This window comes from Lissotriton vulgaris, chromosome 6 (assembly GCF_964263255.1).
Source record: "Lissotriton vulgaris chromosome 6, aLisVul1.2, whole genome shotgun sequence".
Lineage (NCBI taxonomy): Eukaryota > Metazoa > Chordata > Amphibia > Caudata > Salamandridae > Lissotriton > Lissotriton vulgaris.
This window is the reverse complement of record NC_141694.1, coordinates 882927068-882947959: the sequence shown is the minus strand read 5'-3', so window position 1 is coordinate 882947959 and position 20892 is coordinate 882927068. Positions and strand designations below refer to the sequence as shown.

The 20892-nt window shown below is 45.4% G+C and overlaps 1 protein-coding gene across 1 annotated transcript in view; it reads left to right on the top strand.

Moving 5' to 3' along the window:
- The window catches only part of ESR1 (estrogen receptor 1), a 1430698-nt gene that overhangs the window by 828594 nt on the left and 581212 nt on the right, over window positions 1-20892 (top strand). Inside the window, exon 4 of the mRNA XM_086926875.1 lies at window positions 19021-19347. Coding sequence (XP_086783001.1) covers window positions 19021-19347 — 327 coding nt within the window. The remainder of the gene's footprint in view (window positions 1-19020; window positions 19348-20892) is intronic.

The following is a 20892-nucleotide window of genomic DNA, read 5'->3' as shown; positions in this document are numbered from 1 at the left end:
GTGTGTGGGAGAGAAGCCCACACCTGATCTAAATGTTTCAGGGGTGGTGGAATTAGTGAAAACTTTGCAGGAGACAAGGGCGCATAGGTGAGCTCCACGTGTGATCTGCTACTCCAGGTGACTGGGCATTTAGCGTGTGACAAGGGGAGCTTGCAGGAGGCTAAAGCATTCTCAGATCACTGGTGGAGCTCCCAGGCGAATGAGATAACAAGCAGGCGACCGATGGAGCTTGTATGTAATGTAAGGAGCTTGCCTGTGACAGGAACTCACAGGTGACTGGGGAAGCTCAGTGGTGACTGTAGAGCTTGCAGATGCCGGACAGAGCTCAGAGCTCAGACATTATCAGTGCATTTGTAGGAGTGTGTGTGGCTCACTCCGAACTCGGGAGCTCACAAGTGACTGAGCGAGGTTGCAGGTGCCTGGGAGTTGCACAGAGCAGATTAGGAGGTTTCAGCGGAGTTTAGAGTCTCCGGACAGGAGTTCACGGGTGACTGCAGAAGATCACCCGGTGATGCTGAGCGATGGCCTGCTCTGCCCTGAGGGTGTTCTGCGGTGGTTGGAGAAGTTGGAGCCACGTGTGGATCCGGGCCTTTCACTGTGGCAGGTAAAGGGGAGAATGAGTTGGGGATTCTTGTAAACGCGGGTTTGGAGGTGTGATGGGTGAAAGTTGTACACCAGCTGCGGGGGCACATGACACCGAATGGGCAGGCATTGTGCTTCTATATCTAGAAATAGTCACCTTGCCAAACTCAATAAATGCACAGGGATATCAATCTATCTAAAGTGCACCAAAGCTTCGCCAGGGACAGGAAGCAGTAAATAAATGCAAACAAAATACGTACTTTCCCTTACTACTTATCTTCCCATTGTCTCTTAAGCCTTTAACCCTTTACTCTGTGCCCTGCTACCGCCCTTGCACCTCCATACCCTTTCCCACTTTAATTTTCACTGTGTTTTGCACCTTAGGTTTCCTTTCCTCTCAACTCTTTTGAACACTATTTTAATATTGAGAGGTCTTCCCCTAGCCCCCCATCTTTTCTCCTGAAATGTTTTTGAGAAAATAGATATTAAAGCTCTATAATAAGACACAAGTAAAGTGCAGCTCAGCTTAAACAGACATGGTCAGCTTGTGCGTTTAAAATTAGGGTTCTGTGGAAAATATTCAAGCAGTGAAGCAGGTTGTTAAATGTTGTGCCTGCCCTCAGTTGCACTGTGTGTGAGTAGCGAGTAGGACAGTGTCCCAGATGCTTGGCTTAGCTCTATTATTTATGGATCTGATGAGCCAAAAAGATGGAATGGGATTATCACTTTTGAGACATGCTCAAGTTCTTCTTGGTTTTTGACACCTCTACTTCACACTGGTTAATACCTACTTTGAAGTCTGTGTTGCAGCAAAAACATCAGACTACATCCCCAGGTATAACGTTCATACAAGAATTATCAAAGACACCGGGCACCACTCATATCAATTAGGTTCTGGCACCACAAGACTACAACATCTATCACATCAAATACCCTCAAAGATAAGGAGGAAGCATCACTGTCCTCCTCCCATCACCACAAGCCCAACATGATCAATCAGCAGCTTCCCTTCAGACGCCTCTCCAGCAACTTCCTTCATAGCCAGTGTAGATCATCACCCTTCATCTAACCTATTCACTGCTTGTAACAAACCCCTACTTTAACATTGATTTCTCCAACCTAAAAGCCACAGACTCATCTGGGTGTGAAAATAACAGCTTCCTAGGCACTCTTGAGAAAACAGATCGGCCAAGGTCATGAGTAAAGCCTTCTTAACCTCAAATAGCTTCTCGCCTTCTTAACACAGCTCCCAGTAAAGCACTGTGATGGTTTTCCATCTGACTTATATGCACCAATTTTCTGGGATTCCAGATAGAAACCACCATCAACTTTAGAGCCCACATTGCGAAGAAGATGTAAGCTGCCTGCACTAACTCTCTCTTCATGGCACAAAAAGATTTTGCTCCAAGGTTCAAGCTACACAAATGCTGTCCAAACACACATACTGTCACACCACATTTAAGGCAAAATTCTGCTGGCCAGTATCCAGAAATCCATTTGACCCCACTGAAGAGTACCCATCATGAGGTAGCCTGAAAAATCAAAGGATAAATATAGTTCAGCAGGTTTGCCAATTGCTTCATTTGCCTGCCTGCATCACTTCAAGGTGGCAAACTCATGCAGCCCTAAATGCCTGGAAAATTATTTCAAGATCTTTGAGCGGGCACAGTACTTGCAGCAGGACATTGCACGGGTGGGGATCAACAGTGCAGGAAATAGGAGACATGATAATCAGCTTTCGTGTGCTAGACTACAAGAATCTGGTATATCCTCCCTGACTAGGTGTCATGATCCTCCGTGGGGCTATGGGCACCCGGGGACCAAACAAACTACTACTTCCACAATGCTACAGGGCAAGAATTGGGGTTTTCTCTGGAAAGTAGAGGCAGCCTTTATAAGCTCCTCCCGCTAGGCGAACAAGTGTTTGCCAAGCTAGGAATTGAGCTGTGGATCCTGGATGCTCCGTCATAATGTTGCTGTCGATATTTTGAACTGTGCTCCAAGGACCAGGGCCTCCCGCTTTGGTTAGAGCTTTCGCTGGTAGTAGGAGCTGCCGCCTCGTAGTTACCAGTGTATGCACACCTCGCTCCACGGACCGGAGCTTCCACGCTTTAGCAAGAGCTTCTGCTGGAAATGGGAACTGCAGCCTCGCTGTTGCCATCACTCTGAAGGCTTTTCAGTGGACAAGACAGGGAAAGCCGAAGAATGCATTGCAAGGTGAGCCTGCTTCTGCTGTTCATGACTATTTTTAGACTGGGCCGCTCTGATGATAGGAGTACCAGTCGTTTCACGAATTCGCCATTCTGGTATGTTTGACCCTTCCTGGCTCGCATCTGTGTGGGGCCATGAAACCTTATTTGATTTGGGACCCTTCCCTGCATGGCGTGAGTCTTAATACGTTCGGACTGGGAAAGAACATTCCTACTTGTTCTTTGTTTGTTTCCCTGTCACACTAACATCCTACTAGTTGTTTGAGAGACTATTCACGCTTGGCTGACTGGAGAGGACTCAGGATATTTTATAAGGCAAGTGCTCACTCTCAAGGAGAGAGTGACCACCGCACATATATTTCTTCTGGGGACCTTGTTATTTTTGACCATCTGTACCTTGGATTCCAGTTCAACTTATTCCAAGCCACGTTTATTTCCTCACTCGCTTCCCACCTGATTACTGATCCCTTCACTGGGGTATATATTGTAAGTCTTATCGCTGCGTGATAGGAAGTAGGTACTGCATTTCTGGCTCTACTTGGGGTAGTCCGATAGTCGGAGAGGGGTAACTGCTGTTATTTCTTCCATGTGCAGGGTATCTTCAGCAGCTACAGAATTCTCCAACTACGAAGGTCCGCTTCCCTACAAAGGAGGATCGAAAAGGCCCTTTAGTGGCAAACCGCTACCTTTTATTATTTTATCCACTTTCCCCTTTCCCTTGTGTGCTTCCCCCAGGGATAGAACTTACAAGCTTCCTGAGGGGGGTAGTGCAGTGGGGAATTGTGACCTATGCATCTCCCCTGCTGTATCTGTTCCTGAAGGTTAGTGGCTGTGTGCCTGGAACCAATATGAGATCTGACACTAGGTCCTACAAGGTCACCCTCTTCTTTCAACATTTGATTCAAACTAAACTGAAAGCTCATCTCTTCAAGGAACATCTCATCCATGTGCGGCCCAGTTAGCCATCAAGAACTCAGTGAATTAATTCCTTCTTACAACTACCCTCCTGCATGGCTGTGCTCCGCATAAATCTGCTCCCTCTAATCTCCCTGCACCCATCTCTGCAGTGGTGGCTCCTCTGCTAAGGCCGACAAGCTTTGCCCCACTGACTTTAGCAGTGAAAAAAAGGGAAAAATAAAATGATAATAACTTGCGTTATCATCAGTTTATGTGTTCCTGCTGCAGTGTCTCAGCGGGACAGGGCAGGGTGGATCTGCTCTGCTCTCAGAGCAGGGAGAGGAGTGGTGGGCACTATGTTAATACACATGAATGTTTGACCAGCCCTCTTTGGCCGGCCAAACATTCCTGCTCACTTTACATGTTCTCCATGCAAGCTGCATTACAGCCTGCATGGAGAACATGCCTAGGCTCCAATTCCTTTGCTGAGCGCTGAACCATGGTGCTCGGACTAAATTCGATGCTGCATTGCAGCATTGTGTTTGGCTATGGAGAGTTTGGGAGCCCGGGTCCTCCCTGCTTTCTGTTTCCACAGTAGAAAGCCAGGAAGAGGACGGAGGAGGAGGAGCAGTAGCCAGCCAGCCAGCCGGAAGGCAAGTCATTTTTTAATTAATGTTTTTAGCACATTTTTGGAAGGGAGAGGCACCATGGGTGGCCATGTTCAAGGAGGAATACGAGTGAATGTGATGTAGCCAGGCATGAACAAAAAAATAAAAAAGATAAGTATTGCGAATGTACCATTAGCTAATATTTGGATTAATGAGAAATGCATTGCAATCATGCCATAAACTATATTATATCTACAATAGTTGCAAACATTTTGTCAAACGGAGTAAATGTCCATGGTGCACGAGGTAAAAGTATTGAGTAGTTCCTAAAAATATATATTTGCACTATATCACAAATTAAGTTACAATAATAGCATAGTCAAATGTGATATATTATATTATCTCTCAAATGTATGACTTAAGTCCTGAAGGAAGATATGTTGTCCCAGCCCAAGGGAACTAGTGGTTCTACAATAATGTTGTCCAATCTTTTATACTGTTGTGCGCAAAATTCATAGATTCCAGATAAAAGATCTATTTGAATTCCTCTTAGTTGAACAGCCTTGCTGTGTTAATGCATCTACTGAGGTTGGAGATGACCGAGATTGCCTGCCATCTTCAATCATCTTCTAAGTGGTTGCTCTGAAGAAAGTGTTTTACTAATGGGGCAGTGAGAACCTTACAACTGAGCTTGTTCCTATGGTGGCAAATTCTCATTTAAAGTTTTGTGGGTCGTTTGAACAATATATAGAAGTTTGCAAAGGCAGAAGATGGATGGTGTTGCAACGGAGAAGTTTCTCATATTGAGTGTGGTGCTGCCATGGAATGTATGACGTTACATCGCATACATTCACTACACATGGCTTTACAATGTGGTCGTTGCCATGACCGCGTTGTTACCACGCATGCCATTACATCGCATGTTGTTTCAACGACTTGCTTTAGGGGGCGTGCTGGACTTATTTATAGTATTAATTACTATTCCTATTCCAGTTTGTGCAACAGCAAGGAAGGTGTTGGATTTAAAATCCAACACATTCCCTGGTGTTGCTGGCCCCCCACAGCAAGCCGTTGATACAACTTGCGATGTAATGGTACACGTGGTAACAACGCGGTCATTGTAACAACTGCGTTGTAAAGTTACTACATTGTGTTTACAGCGTTGTAAACGCTGTTTCCCACTGATATGTGTAGACTCTTTTCCTTTAATGGTTAGGGAACAGACACAACACTGTTCACGTTCATAATGTCCTTCCACGGGCAGAATGCCATCACAAATCTTTAATGGTCTGAGGTGTTCTGTTTAAAGGTAGCACAGGGCGAACCATATGATCGTTGAGGATTTTTTTCTTTCTTAAAGGCAAATATGGGGATCTCATATTGAAGGTCCCCCGAAGCTTGGACTTTCCAGGGCTTCTTGATACATTTTGTAACAGAAATGGAAATGGGAGGAGGTCGTCACACATACCAATTTGTTAGAGTTCTCTTTGCGAATAAGTACCAGGAGGGTGTCCTTGGGACAGTGCCAGGCTTTTATTGTTCATTTAACTAAGCACACATGGTGGCCTCTCACCCTCAGTTTTCTACAGTATTTTGGCCTCATTAATGAAGTAGTTGGTTCTGTTTGTAATTCCATATTATTCTTAAGAACTGGGTATAGGGAAGTGAATCCTTAGGATATCTTGATTGATGACTTGAGTGTGCAGAAGAGTGTTAATCTCTGTCGTTTTACAGATGAGAGTGGTGTATATTTCACAATTTTTCCTCTTCACAGTGAGCCCAAGAACAGAGGATTTAGACTTGTGGCAGTGCATGGTAAACCTTAGGCTATTACAATCTAGATTGAACCATTCATAAAAACATATTCAGGCAAGATTGTGGTCCCTGCCAGATCAAGAAAATATTGTTGAGGTATCTTTTCCACATTTGTGTGCGGTTTCTATAAGGATTGAAAGATTATAGAATTGTTCTTGATTCTAGATTGTCCATAAGCAAAGTGGCAAAGTTAGGAGCAAAAACGGCTCCTATCGATGTTCTCTTAATTTGTAGAAAGAAGTCATTGTCAAATAAAAAAGAAGTTCCCAGTAAGGGCTAAAGCCAGTAAATAATGAAAGGTGTTTGATCTTGGAATGGTCTGGTTCTGGTGTCTAAGAGATTTAAATCACAGCAATACCGTCTGCTTGCAGAATGTTCATATAGAATCCACCAATTCTTTCACGGTTGGTAGGCAATAGCGTCTGACAAGTGGGTCCTACAGATCTATTATAGGGAATATGCCTTACCCTTCCTCACTTCCCTGCCGCACCTTCCACCATCCCCCAGCAACTGATGGAGGACCATCTCTTCATTTTTCAGCAGGAAGTCCTGTTGAGAGAGTGCCATCGCCAGAAGTAGATCTTGGTTGTTAGTCCTGCTAATTTCTGGAACCCAAGGACAGAGGCCTTGGAACCTATTCTACACTTGCACCCTCTCAACGCCTTCCTCTGGAAGGAGGATTTCCAGATGCTCACCCTTGCCCAGGTCTTGTGAGCCCTCAAACCTGTAGACTGGATGGTGGCATTGGACTTCCTATATTATGTTATCAGTGGTTTTACAGTACGCTAATCACCTGTGAGTTTATCCAGGTGCTCCATAGCTAGTTTGTGAGGCAAGCCCCACAGGACTTATTAAAAAAAGGCATATCCTCAGCTTCTTCCGAATGTGAAGAAGAGAGCAGGAGGCTCTAATGTATTGTGGAAGGTCATTCCAGGGCTTAGGAGCCAGGTATGAGAAGAGATGGTCCCCTGCTCTGGTTTTGTGTATGCATGGGGCCAGTGAGAGACCTGCAGAGCTGAGGTTTTTGGAATGCTGGTAGAAATGAACGCAGCTATTCAGATAGGAAGGGTCTGTGTTAGGGAGTGCTTTATATGTGTGAGTGAGGGGTTTCAAATGTGTGCTCTTGTGTATCAGGAGCCAGTGGAGTTCCCTAAGGTGTGGTGTGATGTGGGTTTGACTTGGGAGATTCAGGGCTAGTCTGGCAGCTCTGTTTTGGATGGTCTGCAGTCTTCTTGTGTTTATCCCAGCAAACAGATGTTCCCATAATGTACTTGCTGGTGATGGGGGATTGGGTGATCATTTTCTTGGTGTTTCCAGTAGCCACTAGAAGATTTTCTTCAGCATCCTTAGCGTGTTGAATCAGGATGAAACCACTGTGTTGACTTGGGCCAGTTTGTCCAGTTTGTTTTCTATGATGATTTTGAGGTTTCTTGCTTGTGAGCAAGGCATGAGGGCCGGTCCAAGGTATGTGGGTTGAGTCTCATGGTGAGTCGTCTTTCTCAAAGACCACTACTTTGGTCTTGCCCAAGTTGTTTAAAGCAGTTAGATTTCATCCAGGTGGCCACTTCGAACATGAATGTGATGAACTTGTTCTTGGTGTTGGGTGATTTGTACGAGATGACCAGTATCAGTAGTGTGTCATTAATGCACGTTTATGTAGTGAGCCCATATGACGTCGGTCAAAGGAGTCCTGTACAGGTAACGAGGAACCCACTGGGACTCCGCAGATTAGTTTTCATGCTTCTTAAGAATAGGGGGGCATGTTCATGGATCGGATTCTTCAGAAGAGGAAGGAGCAGATCCTGCGTGTCCAGGGATGCCTACTTTTTGGAGTTGTCGGATTAGAATGTAATGGGAGACAGTGCTGAAGGCTGCACATAGGTCTTAGAAGAATGTGAGCTGTGGTTTCCCTTCTGTTGAACATCACCTTAATGTCATCCATTGCCGATCCCCGGGTGGTTTCTGTGCTATGATTGCATCTAAATCCTGATTCTGTGGCATCGAGAAGCTGATTTGTCGACGAGGGGGGGTCAGAGAGGCGCCTATTGATAGCTTTTTCCATAACCTTGGCTGGTTAGAGAAAGAGGGATATTGTTCTTAGTTGGTGAGGTTGGTTAGGTCCGCCGAGTGTTTCTTCAGGAAGGTCGTTGGTAGCAGCATGTTTCCATAGTTCTAGAAAGGTGGCTGTTGAGGGTGGGGGTGAGGGCCTTGCTGTCAAGTATTTCTCCTTTGTCAAGGCGTGATGGAGTAGGAGTCCGCTAGGGCCCTGGAGTACATGGTCTTCATGATTGTTGTGGTTTTCTCTGTTCTGAGGGTATCCCATGTAGGGATTGTGTTATCTTCGGTCATCATTGGGTCTGAATTGAGGGGCAAAGTTGATGCATAGGAAGTGTAAGAGTACATTGCACATAGCTTGTGATGGGATGATGTTGCTGGCAGAAGCTGTGGGTGTGGGGAAGCCCTTGGTGATTGCCAAGATTTCTTTGCAGCTTTTGGAGCTGGCATTTATCTTTCAAGTAGGGCCTTCCTTTGAGTTTCCTGGATTAGCTGGTGTTACCTGCTCTGGGAGGCTTTGAAAGCATCTTTATTCACTTTCGGTTTGCTGGTTATCAATTTTGCTTCCAGTTGGCTTACATCCTTTTTTATCTGTGTGGCTTCGTTTCTTGGGGGCCCGAGTGTGGGCTCCGTTGGTGACCACTTGTTTAAGTTTTCAATGTTGAATGCCAGGAAGCCTGTGGGTTCCAGTTTGTTCTCATGGAGAGGAGTCATACAATCCACCTTTGTTAAATGTTTCCAGTGTCGGTATGCTGGGTCCTCTGTAAGGGTTCGTATTTATTGTTGGGTGTTGATTATTCAACTTGGCCTGGACTGTCCAGGTGACTGTTCTTGGTGTGTTCATTATGATGTTGTTAATGGATGTGAAAACAGGATCAAAGATGTGTATGGCAGTGTGGGTGGGCTTTGTGATGCATTGGATTAGTCCCAAGTTTCTAAAACTGGTCAGGAAGAGGTGCTGAGTTAGGGTGTTTCTGGTCTTCTAGGTGGATAGTTAGGTCTTGTAGGAGGATGGATGTGCTTGACCAAGGGGGGGCAATGAAATCCATAATGTTGCTAGCAACATTGGCTCAGGAGCCTGGTGGCGGTAGACTATGTGGTAGACTAGGGTTCCACCTAGGGTGAAGTTTGCTGTAATTTAAAATTGAGGAGACGTTCTGTGTAGTTTATTCCAGCTTCAGAGGAGGTGGTGCAGTTGAAGGTGTCTTTGTAGACAATGGCAATTCCTGCTCTGGGCATGTTTCGCTGCTCTTGCCTGGTGATCGGGTATCGGGGGGGGGGGACTGTGGTAGCAATGTCTGCCATTGAAGCTGTGGTCAGCCATGTTTCCGTGAGGAAGAGGGGGTCCGGGTAACAGTGTCCAGCAGGTCCCAGATCTCTGTGGTGTACTTGCTGAGCAAGCTGGTATTGAGGAGCATGCATGATATTTGTGTGTGAGGTGTGTATTTTGGTAGGTATTTGAGTTTGTCTCTGGTTGGGTGTTGTGGGTATGTTCTTGGTTGGTGTTGCAAGAGCAGTGGTGCAGGTGAAGTGACAGAGGGAGCAGGTGAACATGCTCCTTCTGTGTTTGGTGTGTCATGCCTGCAGAGGGTGGTGATACATCTAGGGTTCAAGCCATGAAGGAGAGCAGCAGGGTGGTGGTGAGCGAGAGGAGGTTCAGGGTTTTTAGTGCTGGGTGGGGTCCAGGTCTGGACAGGCTCTGTCGAGTTTTTTTTTTTGCAGAGTTTTATATAGCGCAAACTAGACCCGAACCGAATCGGGTATCAGAGCGCTTTACATAGCACCAGTTACGTTACATTAGGACACACATTAATTTTTGTTAGGCACGGGGAGATTAAGTGATTTGCCCAGAATCACAGGATGTTTGGCGTTGTTACCGAGAATCAAACCCAGCTCCTCCAGGTCCGGGGTCGAGCGCCCTAGCCGTTAGGCCAACTCCTCTTTGCTTTTGGTAAGCAATGGACATGACAGCAATTCAACCGTTCCAAGCATGCGCTTTGAGTACGCGCTGCACCCGCCATTAAATAGATCCAGGGAGTGGGAGGAAGAGGAGTGCAAGGAGTGGTGGGCTGGGCTGAGGAGGAGCACAACAGTAGGAAAGGAGAGCGGCTCAATGAACAAGTTAGGAACAGCCGGAGGAGGGAGGAGAGCGCTGAGAGGGCAGCAAAGGGGCACAGGAAGGGAGCACAAAGAGATGGAGAGACATATCACAAATGTTCCAGAAAGAGCAACATTGATTGCAAAGGTCAGGAAAGAGCGAGAGAAATGGCAGAAAGAGCAAGAAAAGTAAAAAAGAACAAGAGAACAGGCAGAAAAAAGAGCAAAAGAACTTAGAGAGAAGGCAAAAAGAGCAACATAAAAGGCAGAAGGAGTGAAAGCCATAACATTAAGTTCACAGAAAGAGTTAGAGAAAAGGCATGAAAAGTCACATAGAGTGAGGGAAAAGACAAAAGAAGTGAAAGAAAGGCACATAGAGGGAGAGAGGTGACACAAAAGTCAGATCAAGAGTGAAAGAAAAGGCACAGAGGGTGAGAGAAATAGCTCAAATTCAAAATGAAAAACTGAGAGAACAAGGTGAGAAAGAGAGAGAGTGCGAGGTGAAGTAGGTGCCTCGTGGCACTGGAGCCGGGTCTGCAAGAGCCTTGACCGGTTAAATGACTGGTTGCAGGTAAGTTCGGGAGGCCAGGGTCTGTGCACCTGCTTAATGGCTGGTCTGTGCTGTATCTGCCAGTAAGTAGGCCCTCACATGGAAGAGAAGTGGAAAGGGGGAAGTTGGTGGGGCTGAGAAGTACCACACCAGCACGAAAGGAGAGAGGCACGAGAAACAGGAGGGAGGAGGTATTGGGGTGCAAAGAGAGTAGAAAAGAGGCATAAGAAGGGGGAACACAGAAAAAATGGAGGGACACAACACAAATGTAGTAGAGAGAGAAAAAGAGATGGCAAAGCTCAGGAAATGAGTCAGAGAAATGGCGCAAAGAATGAGAAAAACCACAAAGAGGGAGAGAAAAGCTATAAAAAAAGAAGCAAAAGGAGTGAGTGAAAAGGCAAAAAAAGCAAGAGAAAAGGCACAATGAACGAGAGGGGTGACAAAAGTCACAGAAAAAGTGAAGCTGGGTCCACAAGGGCCTTAATCAGTTGGAGGACTGGTTGCAGGGAAAACCAAGGGGGCACTGGACCTGTGCACCTGCAAGTCACCTATTTCCATATTACCATCATGCCAACCCATTAGTGCTATCTGTGGTTTGTGATGGGACAGGAGCATTTTCATTTTGCTGTGCACCACTTTGGTCTTACCAGTACCCCTTGGATGTTTGCAAAATACTTTCAGAAGTCCGCAGTGCCAGCCAATCAACCAATCAATCAATCAAACAGCATTTGTAAAGCGCACCTCTGTCACCCTTAGCTGTGTCTGGGTAGCGCTATCTTGGTGCTGTGTCTCCTTCGAAGAGCCATGTCTTGAGTCTATTTCTGAAGTCTGCCAGCAAGGGGGCTGTATGGAGCTGGAGGGGAAAGTTGTTTCAGGTCTTGGCAGTGATGTAGGAGAAGGAGCGGCCACCACTGTGTGCGAGGGCAAGTGAAGAGGAGCACAGGTGTCTAAAGGGTTGGTGGAAGTTCAGTCAATGGTTGATGTAGGCAGGTCTTAGGTCATGAAGCGCTCTATAGGCATGTGTGAGGATTTTGAACTGGCATGTCTTCTGGATGGGGAGCTGGTGAAGATCTCTCAGGTGGGGGCAATGTGGGTTTGTTTGAGTAGGGCCAGGGTGAGTCTGGCTGAAGTGTTCTGTATGATCTGAAGCCTTCTGAGGAGCTGGGTGAAGATGCCGACATAGAGGGCTTTGCCGTAGTCAAGGCAGCAGGTGATGATGGCCTGAGTAATGATCTTTTGGGTGTTGGGTGGGATCCATCTGAGGATTCTGCAGAGCATGTGAAGTGTGTGGAAGCAAGAGGAGGCAACTGCGTTGATTTGTCATTTTGTGGTAGTTGGCTGTTGAGGATGATGCCAAGGTTGCATGAATGGTCAGGTGGAGTGGGTGTAGATCCTAGTTTTGCAGGCCACCAGCTGTTGTCCCATCCAGAAGTGTTCTTCCCGAAGATCAGTACTTTCAGTTTTCTCAGAGTTAAGTTGAAGGCAGTTGTATCTCATTCGTTTGGCTATGTTGGTCATGGCATCGCAGAAGTTGGTTTTGGCATTGGAGGGGTCCTCGGTGAGCGAGAGGATCAGTTCAGTGTCATCTGCGTAGGAGATTGTGTTAAGTCTGTGGGATCTAACATTGTCTGTGAGGGGGTAATGTAGATGTTGAAGCAGGTGGGATTGAGGGATGATTCTTGTGGTACACAGCATATGATGTCTTTGGGTACGGAGGTGAAGGGCGGGAGTAATATGCTCTGTGTGCATCTTGTAAGGAAGGAGGTGATCCACGTGAGGGCGTCTTGCAATATGCCTATGTTGTAGATGCGGTTGATGAGAGTGTTGTGTGAGACAGTATTGAATGCCGTGGAAAGGTCAAGAAGGATCAGGGCCACCATTTCTCCACAGTTGAGAAGTGTTCTGATGTCGTCTGTGGCGGCGATCAGGGCAGTCTCAGTGCTGTGGTTGGCACAGAATCGTGAGTTTGAGGCATCCAGTAGGTGGTTTTGTACCAGGAATTCAGTGAGCTGCTCGGTGATGACTTTCCCAAGTACTTTGGCCAGGTAGGGGAGCAGGGAGATAGGACAATATTTTTTTAGATCGCTGGGGCAGTGGAGGATTCCTTTATGAGGGGTCTGATGTCTGCGGGTTTCCATCTATCCGGGAAGGTTGCTGTTGGAATGGAGGTGTTGAGGATGCTGGTGAGCTGCATGCTGATTGGGTTTGTTGCGAGGTTTTAGATGTGGTAGGGGCAGGGGCCGGTGGGTGCCCAGGAGTTATGGTAGGCATGATGGAGTTGGTGTGCCGGTGATAGTTGCTGAGAGCTGTTTTGTGAGCTGCTCTATCAGTGGGATTCTTGGTGGTGAGCCATTGTTTCTCCAGTTGGTGGCAGTTGCGTTTGTGGCCCTGAGTACTGGGGTGTACCATCTAGCATGTTTGGAGGTCTTGTTGGATTTTGTAAGTTTCAGTGGGGTTATTTTGTCAGCACTGTCAGTGATCCAGGTGTGAAGTTCTGCAATGGCCTGTTTGAGGTCTTTTGAGGCCTCTGGTTGGGAGGTGGTGAGGCCTGAGACCACTCAGTTTCGGTGACTTTGCTCCAGCTGTGGTGGGAGATCTGATGCCTGGTGATGGTGTGATGGGCATCTGTGATAGTGAAGTTTATGATCGTGTGGTCAGTCCAGGTGAGTTCTGTGGAGTAGCTGGATTTGATTCTGTCGCTGGAGGTGAAAATGGAGTGCAGTGTTTGTCCAGCTTTGTGCGTGGGTTCACAGAACAGTTGGGTGAGGCTGATGATGTTCAGATTCTCCAGGAGGGCAATGGAGATGGTGTCAATGTGGGTGTCGATGTGGAAGTTGAGGTCGCTGAGTAGGATTTAGTGGGGAGAGTTGATTTTTCAGGGGGCGATGAAGTAGGGGGTGGTGTTGCAGAATGTTGCTCAGGGTGCCAGGGGTATGTAGGAGAAGGTGACTCTTATTCTGGTCTTCATGTCAGTTTGTAGGAGGAAGTTGAGGTGTTCCATGTGTGGTGTGGGGTCACCTTGGTGATGGTGTATCTGATGGTTTCCTTGAAGATAATGGCGATTCCTCTGCCTTGTTTGTTGGTGCAGTCTCGGTGTATCATCTTGTAGCCTTCTGGAGTGGCATTGGAGATGTCGAGTTAGAGTAGGGGTTGAGCCACCTTTCGGTGATAAAGGTGACATCCATGAAGAGGGTGGTGATGGTGTCACACAATCCTGTGGTATATTTGCAGAGTGAGCGGGCATTGAGAAGGATACATTGGAGTGGTTACGGGGTGTTTTTGGTCTTCTGGGCAGGATTGTACCAAGGAACACTGAATGGGCGATCAGCTCTTTGTTGGGTTCTCTGGATCAAAAAATAGGGACAGCAGTGCAAAAGAGAACCCTTTCCAACTGGATAGTTCTTGGCATTAAGCTATGCTATGCAGTGGCCAAAAAGCAGCCTCCGAAAGGACTATGTGCTCATTCCATCCAAAAGCTGTGGTAGCATGCGGAATCCCTATCCTACACATTGCCAAGCATTTATGTGGAAGTCCCCCTAAGTTAATGAAGCAATATAGCCTGGACAGTCAAGTTTGCTAACAGGTGCATTTGGCCCACTCCATCCTGCAGGGGGAACTGCTTTGGTATCTATTCACAAGATGCGGAATCTGCAGTTAGAAGTCTCTATCAGAATAACAAGTTACTTACCTTTAGTAGCAGTCTTTCTGGAAGATACTTTATCTTGCTGCAGAGGATATCTTGTTATGGCCAGATAGGCTGGCTTTGAAAAGGGGGAACCAGATATGTGCATTGGTGTTGGTTAAGCATATTTTGATTCAGGGCAAATCACAAAATCTCCCTGTGTGAAAGAAAATTGACCTTACAAAATGTAATTTGTCTCATGTAAAGTGAACAAATACCTTTGGATCAAGTTTCCACTACATAAAACTGAAAAAAAGAAAAAAAATGATTACTTACCAGCCCTTCCTTCCATTGTTTGATTGGACTCTAGCAATTAATAAGGTTCCGTGTCTATGAATCTCCACACTGGTCACAACCATGTTACTCTTGGGGCGGGTGGGAACAGCCTCAAAAGCAACAGACATTAGCATGCAGGAGTTGCACTCAAATAAGGCCTGTGTATCATTTCAGCAGTGGAATGGCATCAGTATGGAGCCGCATAGCACCACCTGAGAGACAACTGAAAACTTTCCAGATCCAGTCTAACACCTCTGGTTAATTCACAAGGGGAGGAGTCTGTGGCCAGATAGAGTCGCTACCAGAAAGATCATTACTGAAGTAAGTAACTTGTTCCTCACTGCTAGAAATGGGATTTCTGGTTGGTTAGGGCACACGCCTAAGCCAAGCAGAAACCACCACTCTAGTCAGGGCAAGGGAGTTACACACAGAAGATAACCCCTGCTCGCCCCCCCTTGGTAGCTTGGCAGAGCAGTCAGGCTTATCCCAAAGGCAATGTGTAAAGCATTTGCGCAACACCTTAACACAGAAGTGACACATTAGGTACACCCCAAAATAAACTCCACAAAAGGTTATATAAAAATAGCCTTTATCAGTGGCAGCTCACAGAGGGAGTGCTGTGGGGCAGTGGGGCGGACGGGGGAGGGACAGGATAGGGGGTTAGTGGACTCGGACATACAACAGAACGGAGTAAAGTAGGTAAATAAATAAATAAAACTAATTACCTTGCTCGCCCTGCATTGCCGAGTTGGCTAGTTCTGGGGGGGCTGACTCATCCAGACTCTCAGGGGCCACTGCAACTCCTGAGCCCCTGTCACTCCAAGGCCAGACAGTCAGTACACAATCGGCAGGCACAAAGACCCAAAGCACACAGAAATGACTACTTCTAAAGTGTAATTTCTAAAATAGTAATAAAAAATCAGAGATCACCAGCTCACAGCATTAATCACCACTATTCCAAACATACCAAACTTGATCACGCTACCCCTCTCATGTCAGGAATTGCCACTGAAGCACATATCAGGGAATCCCCAATGCATTCCTATAAGACAGCAGCCTCCACAGTGAGAAACCAAATAGGCTGTTTGGCACTACCAGGACATGCCACACAGTTAAGGCACATGTCCTACCTTTTACCTATACTGCACCCTGCCCATAGGGCTAGCTAGGGCCTACCTTAGGGGTGGCTGATATGTAGTAAAAGGGGAGTCACAGACATGGCAACCACTTTATGTGCCATCTCACAGCAGCAGTAAACTACACCCACAGGCCCTGCAGAGACCTGAGACAGGTTTGAATAGCTACTTTGGTGGGTAGCGCAAGCAGCATTACAAGCCCACCAGTAGCAATTAATTTACTGGTCCTGGGTATGTGAGATACCACAGAACAAGGTTTTGATAGGTAAATTAAATGTGCCAAACAGGTGTAGACCAATTTTACCAAGTTTACTATAGAGAGCATATGCACTTTGGCACTGAACAGCAGTGATAAAGTGCCCAGAGTCCTAAAATCACCAACAACAGGTCAGAAAAAGTACTGGAGGAAGGCAAAAAGTTCTGCGATGACCCTGCAAAAAGCACCAAGTCCAACACTTGCCTATGGCTATTCTATGATTGTAGCGTAACTTGTGTGATTGTACAATTCCTTTCCCTCTCCCAACATGGCCATTTACTATGTCCAACAAGACATTTCCCACTATGCATTAGTTCTGTCCATTCTTGACTGCATAACAATTTTGTCCTTGCAACAATTGTAGTTATAGTATTAGTGAATAGTATAACTGCAATACATTTCTGTAAGAAATTGGGATATTATTTGGGGGGATGAGAACCTACCTCAAATAATAATCACAATGTCTGTCAAAGTCAATCACAAAAGTCACTAGATAAACTTGTGCTGATAGGTTGGCAGAAAAGCAGTCAGGCTTATCTTGGCTGTGACAATGTTTAAGGTGTTTATGCAGTACTCAACTATTAATAAAATGAAAGCAATACAAAATAAAAATCCCAAACCACTTTATAAAAATCAAATACATTTTAATAAACAAAATGGAACCAAAATGGCAAAAATTCAATTAGTAGGATGTGAGTTAAAATTGTTGTACGTTTAGGGTAAAAAATAGTGCCAAACAGTACAAAGCGCCATCTGTGTGTATCTGGTCACGGACCTGTAAAAAAGTCACAAATTCAGTTCAACTGTGATAGTCTGCCAGAGACTCAATCAGGTTCATCCTGCTGGACATTTTACCATCTGACTTCGATGCAAGGATGGTGTGGAGCTGCTCTGCCTGGCTCTAGGTAGCACTGCGTCATTCTGTGTTGGATGCAGTGAGACTTTCAGTTGGGAGCTGGGCGGTAAGATCCAGCTGGTTGTGGTTTGCTGGGGAGTAGGAAATACATCTGGAACATTTTGTATCCCTGTTGTTCACACAGGAGATCAGCCAGCTAACCCTTGGAGTCAAGTCCTGTGTTCAAGGGAAACAGGACTCACACAGCAGCGCAGTCCTTCTTCTGAGTCTTTGCAGATCCAGAAGTGTTCTAATTCCAGGTTCTGGGTAGGGTATTTTTATATTCTATGCCAGGCTGTGGGTGGCGGACACCACTTTGTCTAATTCTAAAACTGGTTCTGGTCTGTTGATCCCTTTCCTCTGCATTTAGCTGCAGTCTGGCTCGTAAAACAAAGGCGGAGGCAGGCCTGGTGTCAGGTTTGTCTGTGAGTGCCAAGGCAGGCCCATTTGAAGTGTAATCAGGGCAGGGCACAGTTCCTCCCCAGCCATACTGTCAGGAACACCCAGACCTCCTCAGACCCAGGTCCTTTGTCCACTGTCTAGGATCAATACACATCCCACTTCTGGGAGCCAGCAGGGGTCAGCTAACATATGGACACTGACAGTAAGACACAAGTGTCCTAGGCAAAAATGTGTACAGTTGGGTAACAATAAACATCTGTTATTCAGCGCCGGTAAACCCTTGGGTGAACGTGTGCTTTACAAATACACATTTTATGTTATGCTCAAAGGACACAGGTCAGTTTTTGCAAAAGTGGACGTCCCGTGTTAGTCTTGTTATTTGGTGAAAGAGTCAATAAATAGGTTGGTGTTCAAACAATGCTGAAAGGCTTGCAGAATGTCATTTCAAAACAGAGGACTGAGGGCCAAATTTATCAATGTTTTGCGTCGCCCTTGCACCACGTAAGGTGACACAGGGCAAGGCAAAACCTAGTATCAGATTTATCAAGCCACGCAAGGCCACCGTGCATCTCTTGGTAAATCTGGTGTACATTGCATTGCATTGCATGGTGTGGGTGTTACATGGGTGTAGGTGTTCCCACACATCCAGCCATGTATTCTGATGCATTCCCAGATTTACCAAACACACTGGTAGACCTGGGAATGTGTCATAATTGTATAACTTTCCACCAAAGATGCAAACAGGAGAAATATCTTTATTTCTCCTCCTTTTTTCTTCTTTCTAAGGTAGTTGCATTTTGCAGCACATATATAAAAGAGGAAAATGCCTCAGAGGATTGTGCTTGTTCATTATAATCCTGCCTAGAACACAGCACCCTTGTGCCATGTGCCTGTATTGGCACAAGGCAATACATTGTACACCAGCGCAAGGAGAGGAGACAACAAGATTGCCCTCTTCTTTCAACGCATCGCAGCTCAGCAAGGTGTCTTGCTGAATGGGGGTTGCATGAAACCTTGATAAAACGGCCCCTTATTACCCTGACATCTCTGCCATGAATCTCTCAGACAAATATCTTGAAACACTTAAATATGATTAAATTATCCCACCTTCTCTTTGAGACCATTGCTCCTAGAGTTATATGTTTAAAAGCCCAGTTATTTCCAGGGTGTCTCTTAAATTGTGGCATTGCAACTTTATTTCTCGCTTCCATGTAGGTAATAGGAACAAGAAATTAGATTGTGACGTTTTGAAATTGCGTCTTTGGCTTAGTAAACACAATAAAACTAAACTGATTTAAAATGTTTATAGGTGTGAAATGCAAGTCAAGGACAGGCTAACTCAATATTCTTTGTCAATGTATTTTTAAAATGCCTCATGCCCATGTGAGATTGACCTCAGATGCAGCTTTTATAAAAACACCATGCACAGTCTGTAAAGGCGTTTATAAAATAAGTCTGATCAATATTACATCCACTCTCAAGAATGTTGAAATAATTGAATAAAGGGTACATCTCTCTAAGAATGTGATATGTAAAGAAAATGCCTTTTTTTTCCTCAGGAATTCGAAAAGATCGCAGGGGTGGTCGCCTGATAAAACACAAGCGACAGAAAGAAGACGCAGATCAGAAGCTTGAAGAGGCTGTCTCAGAGCGTCGAACCCCCTCCCTTTGGGTGAACCCCTCAACGAAAAATACGAAGAAGAACCCAGTGCTAGCAATGACAGCTGAGCAGTTGCTCAGTGCCTTAATAGAAGCTGAGCCTCCCATTGTCTATTCAGAGCATGACCCAGGCAAACTTTTGAGCGAAGCGTCCATGATGACTCTGCTGACCAACCTGGCGGATAAGGAGCTGGTGCACATGATCAACTGGGCCAAGAGAGTTCCAGGTAGGGATAGACAAAAGATGCACATCTCAGTTGCTTACTGAGAATCAGATCATAAGAAGATGTGTATGAATGTTTGTGTGTTTGTGTGTGTATGTGTGTGTATGCGTGCATATGTACAAGTTTATTATTTAGCTTTATAACTGGTCCCACAGCTCAAGTAAAAACTATTCATGTTGATCATTTTGTTCTCTTAAACAAGGAGAAACACCCTTGCCCGAGTAACCATCCTGCACGAGTGTCATTAACTTAGGTATCACATTGACTTGGAATGTGTAACAGCATATGCTTGGATCTAATATTCACTTCATTTAGGGAGTTAAAGAGAGGACATAAAACTGTGTGTGCCACGGGAAATAACTCAGGGTGCTCACTGTGTATTGTCTCAGCCTACTGTTCTAAGGGTTCTAGTTATCACATATAGAGAAGTTTATGTTAGAGACATGCTGCTTCTTCTGAGGCGGCATTAGCCTGATTGACATCAGGCTGGTTCCCTACTATAATGTCATAGACCAGCTAAAATGATGGAAATGCTTCCCTACATTATCGGTTGTGGCTAAGAAAGATTGTCTCAGTCTTTGCTTTCACATCTTTCACATCTTTTTGTTCTCACAAGTGGAACAAGTACATGCATGGAATCCAGTTTCTTTCTCATGATCCACCATGTTTGTTTGACAGCCCATGCAGAAGTGCATGATGCTATTTTAGAATGATAAATAACTGGCAAGATGCTGGGTGGCCATTGAACCCTTTCCGTTTCAAAGTATGTTGTGCTATTGTAGTAAGGAAGCTAGCAAGGGAGAAAAAAGTGGGTCCTAAATAGATCACAAAAAACACATAAGGTACCCCTAACTACCTTCAGAGATAAAGTTCCAATTACTGAGACCAGTCCCCAAAAGAAATCCTCAGCCGACGAATAGAAGAATCTGTGATGAAATTTTGGTAAAGTAGCTCATTTTTAGAAAGTTTGCCAAAGCCAATTGAATCAAATAGAGAAAAGTACCAATTTTGTAGCAAACTTAGTGCATGATGACTGTGTTACACATTTAGAAAAGAAATGTCATGATCTCTAGGATATGGTATTGGTGGTTGGGGAGGAAGTCTGAAAAGAGGATCCTGCAGATTGCCTTGATCCGTATGCAGATGTACTAGTAGGTAATAAGTCTCTCAGACTATTGGTTGAATCTGGTGCCAGAATCACAATGGTGATTTAAGATGTTTTTGATGAATTGTGGCCTGGGAGAAGTTTTGACACACCCAATTGTGTTCCAGTCATATATGAAGGGAGACAGAGAGATTTGTCAAGGTATTCTGAGGATGTTTCGGTCTTCAAGGACCAGAAGATCTTTTGGAAGGTATATGTGGCAGTAAAGGGTCTATTCATCCTGGGGTGGTTTCACCGAGGGCTTTTCAAGATCATTCTGAGACCTGGCACAAAAGAACAAGTGTCAGTGGTCACAGAAGAAGTAGTTAGTGACATCACTCAGATTTCCTAAACCGTTTCAAGCAATATGGGCGCCATGAAAGGGTTCCAGCATACAATTAAAG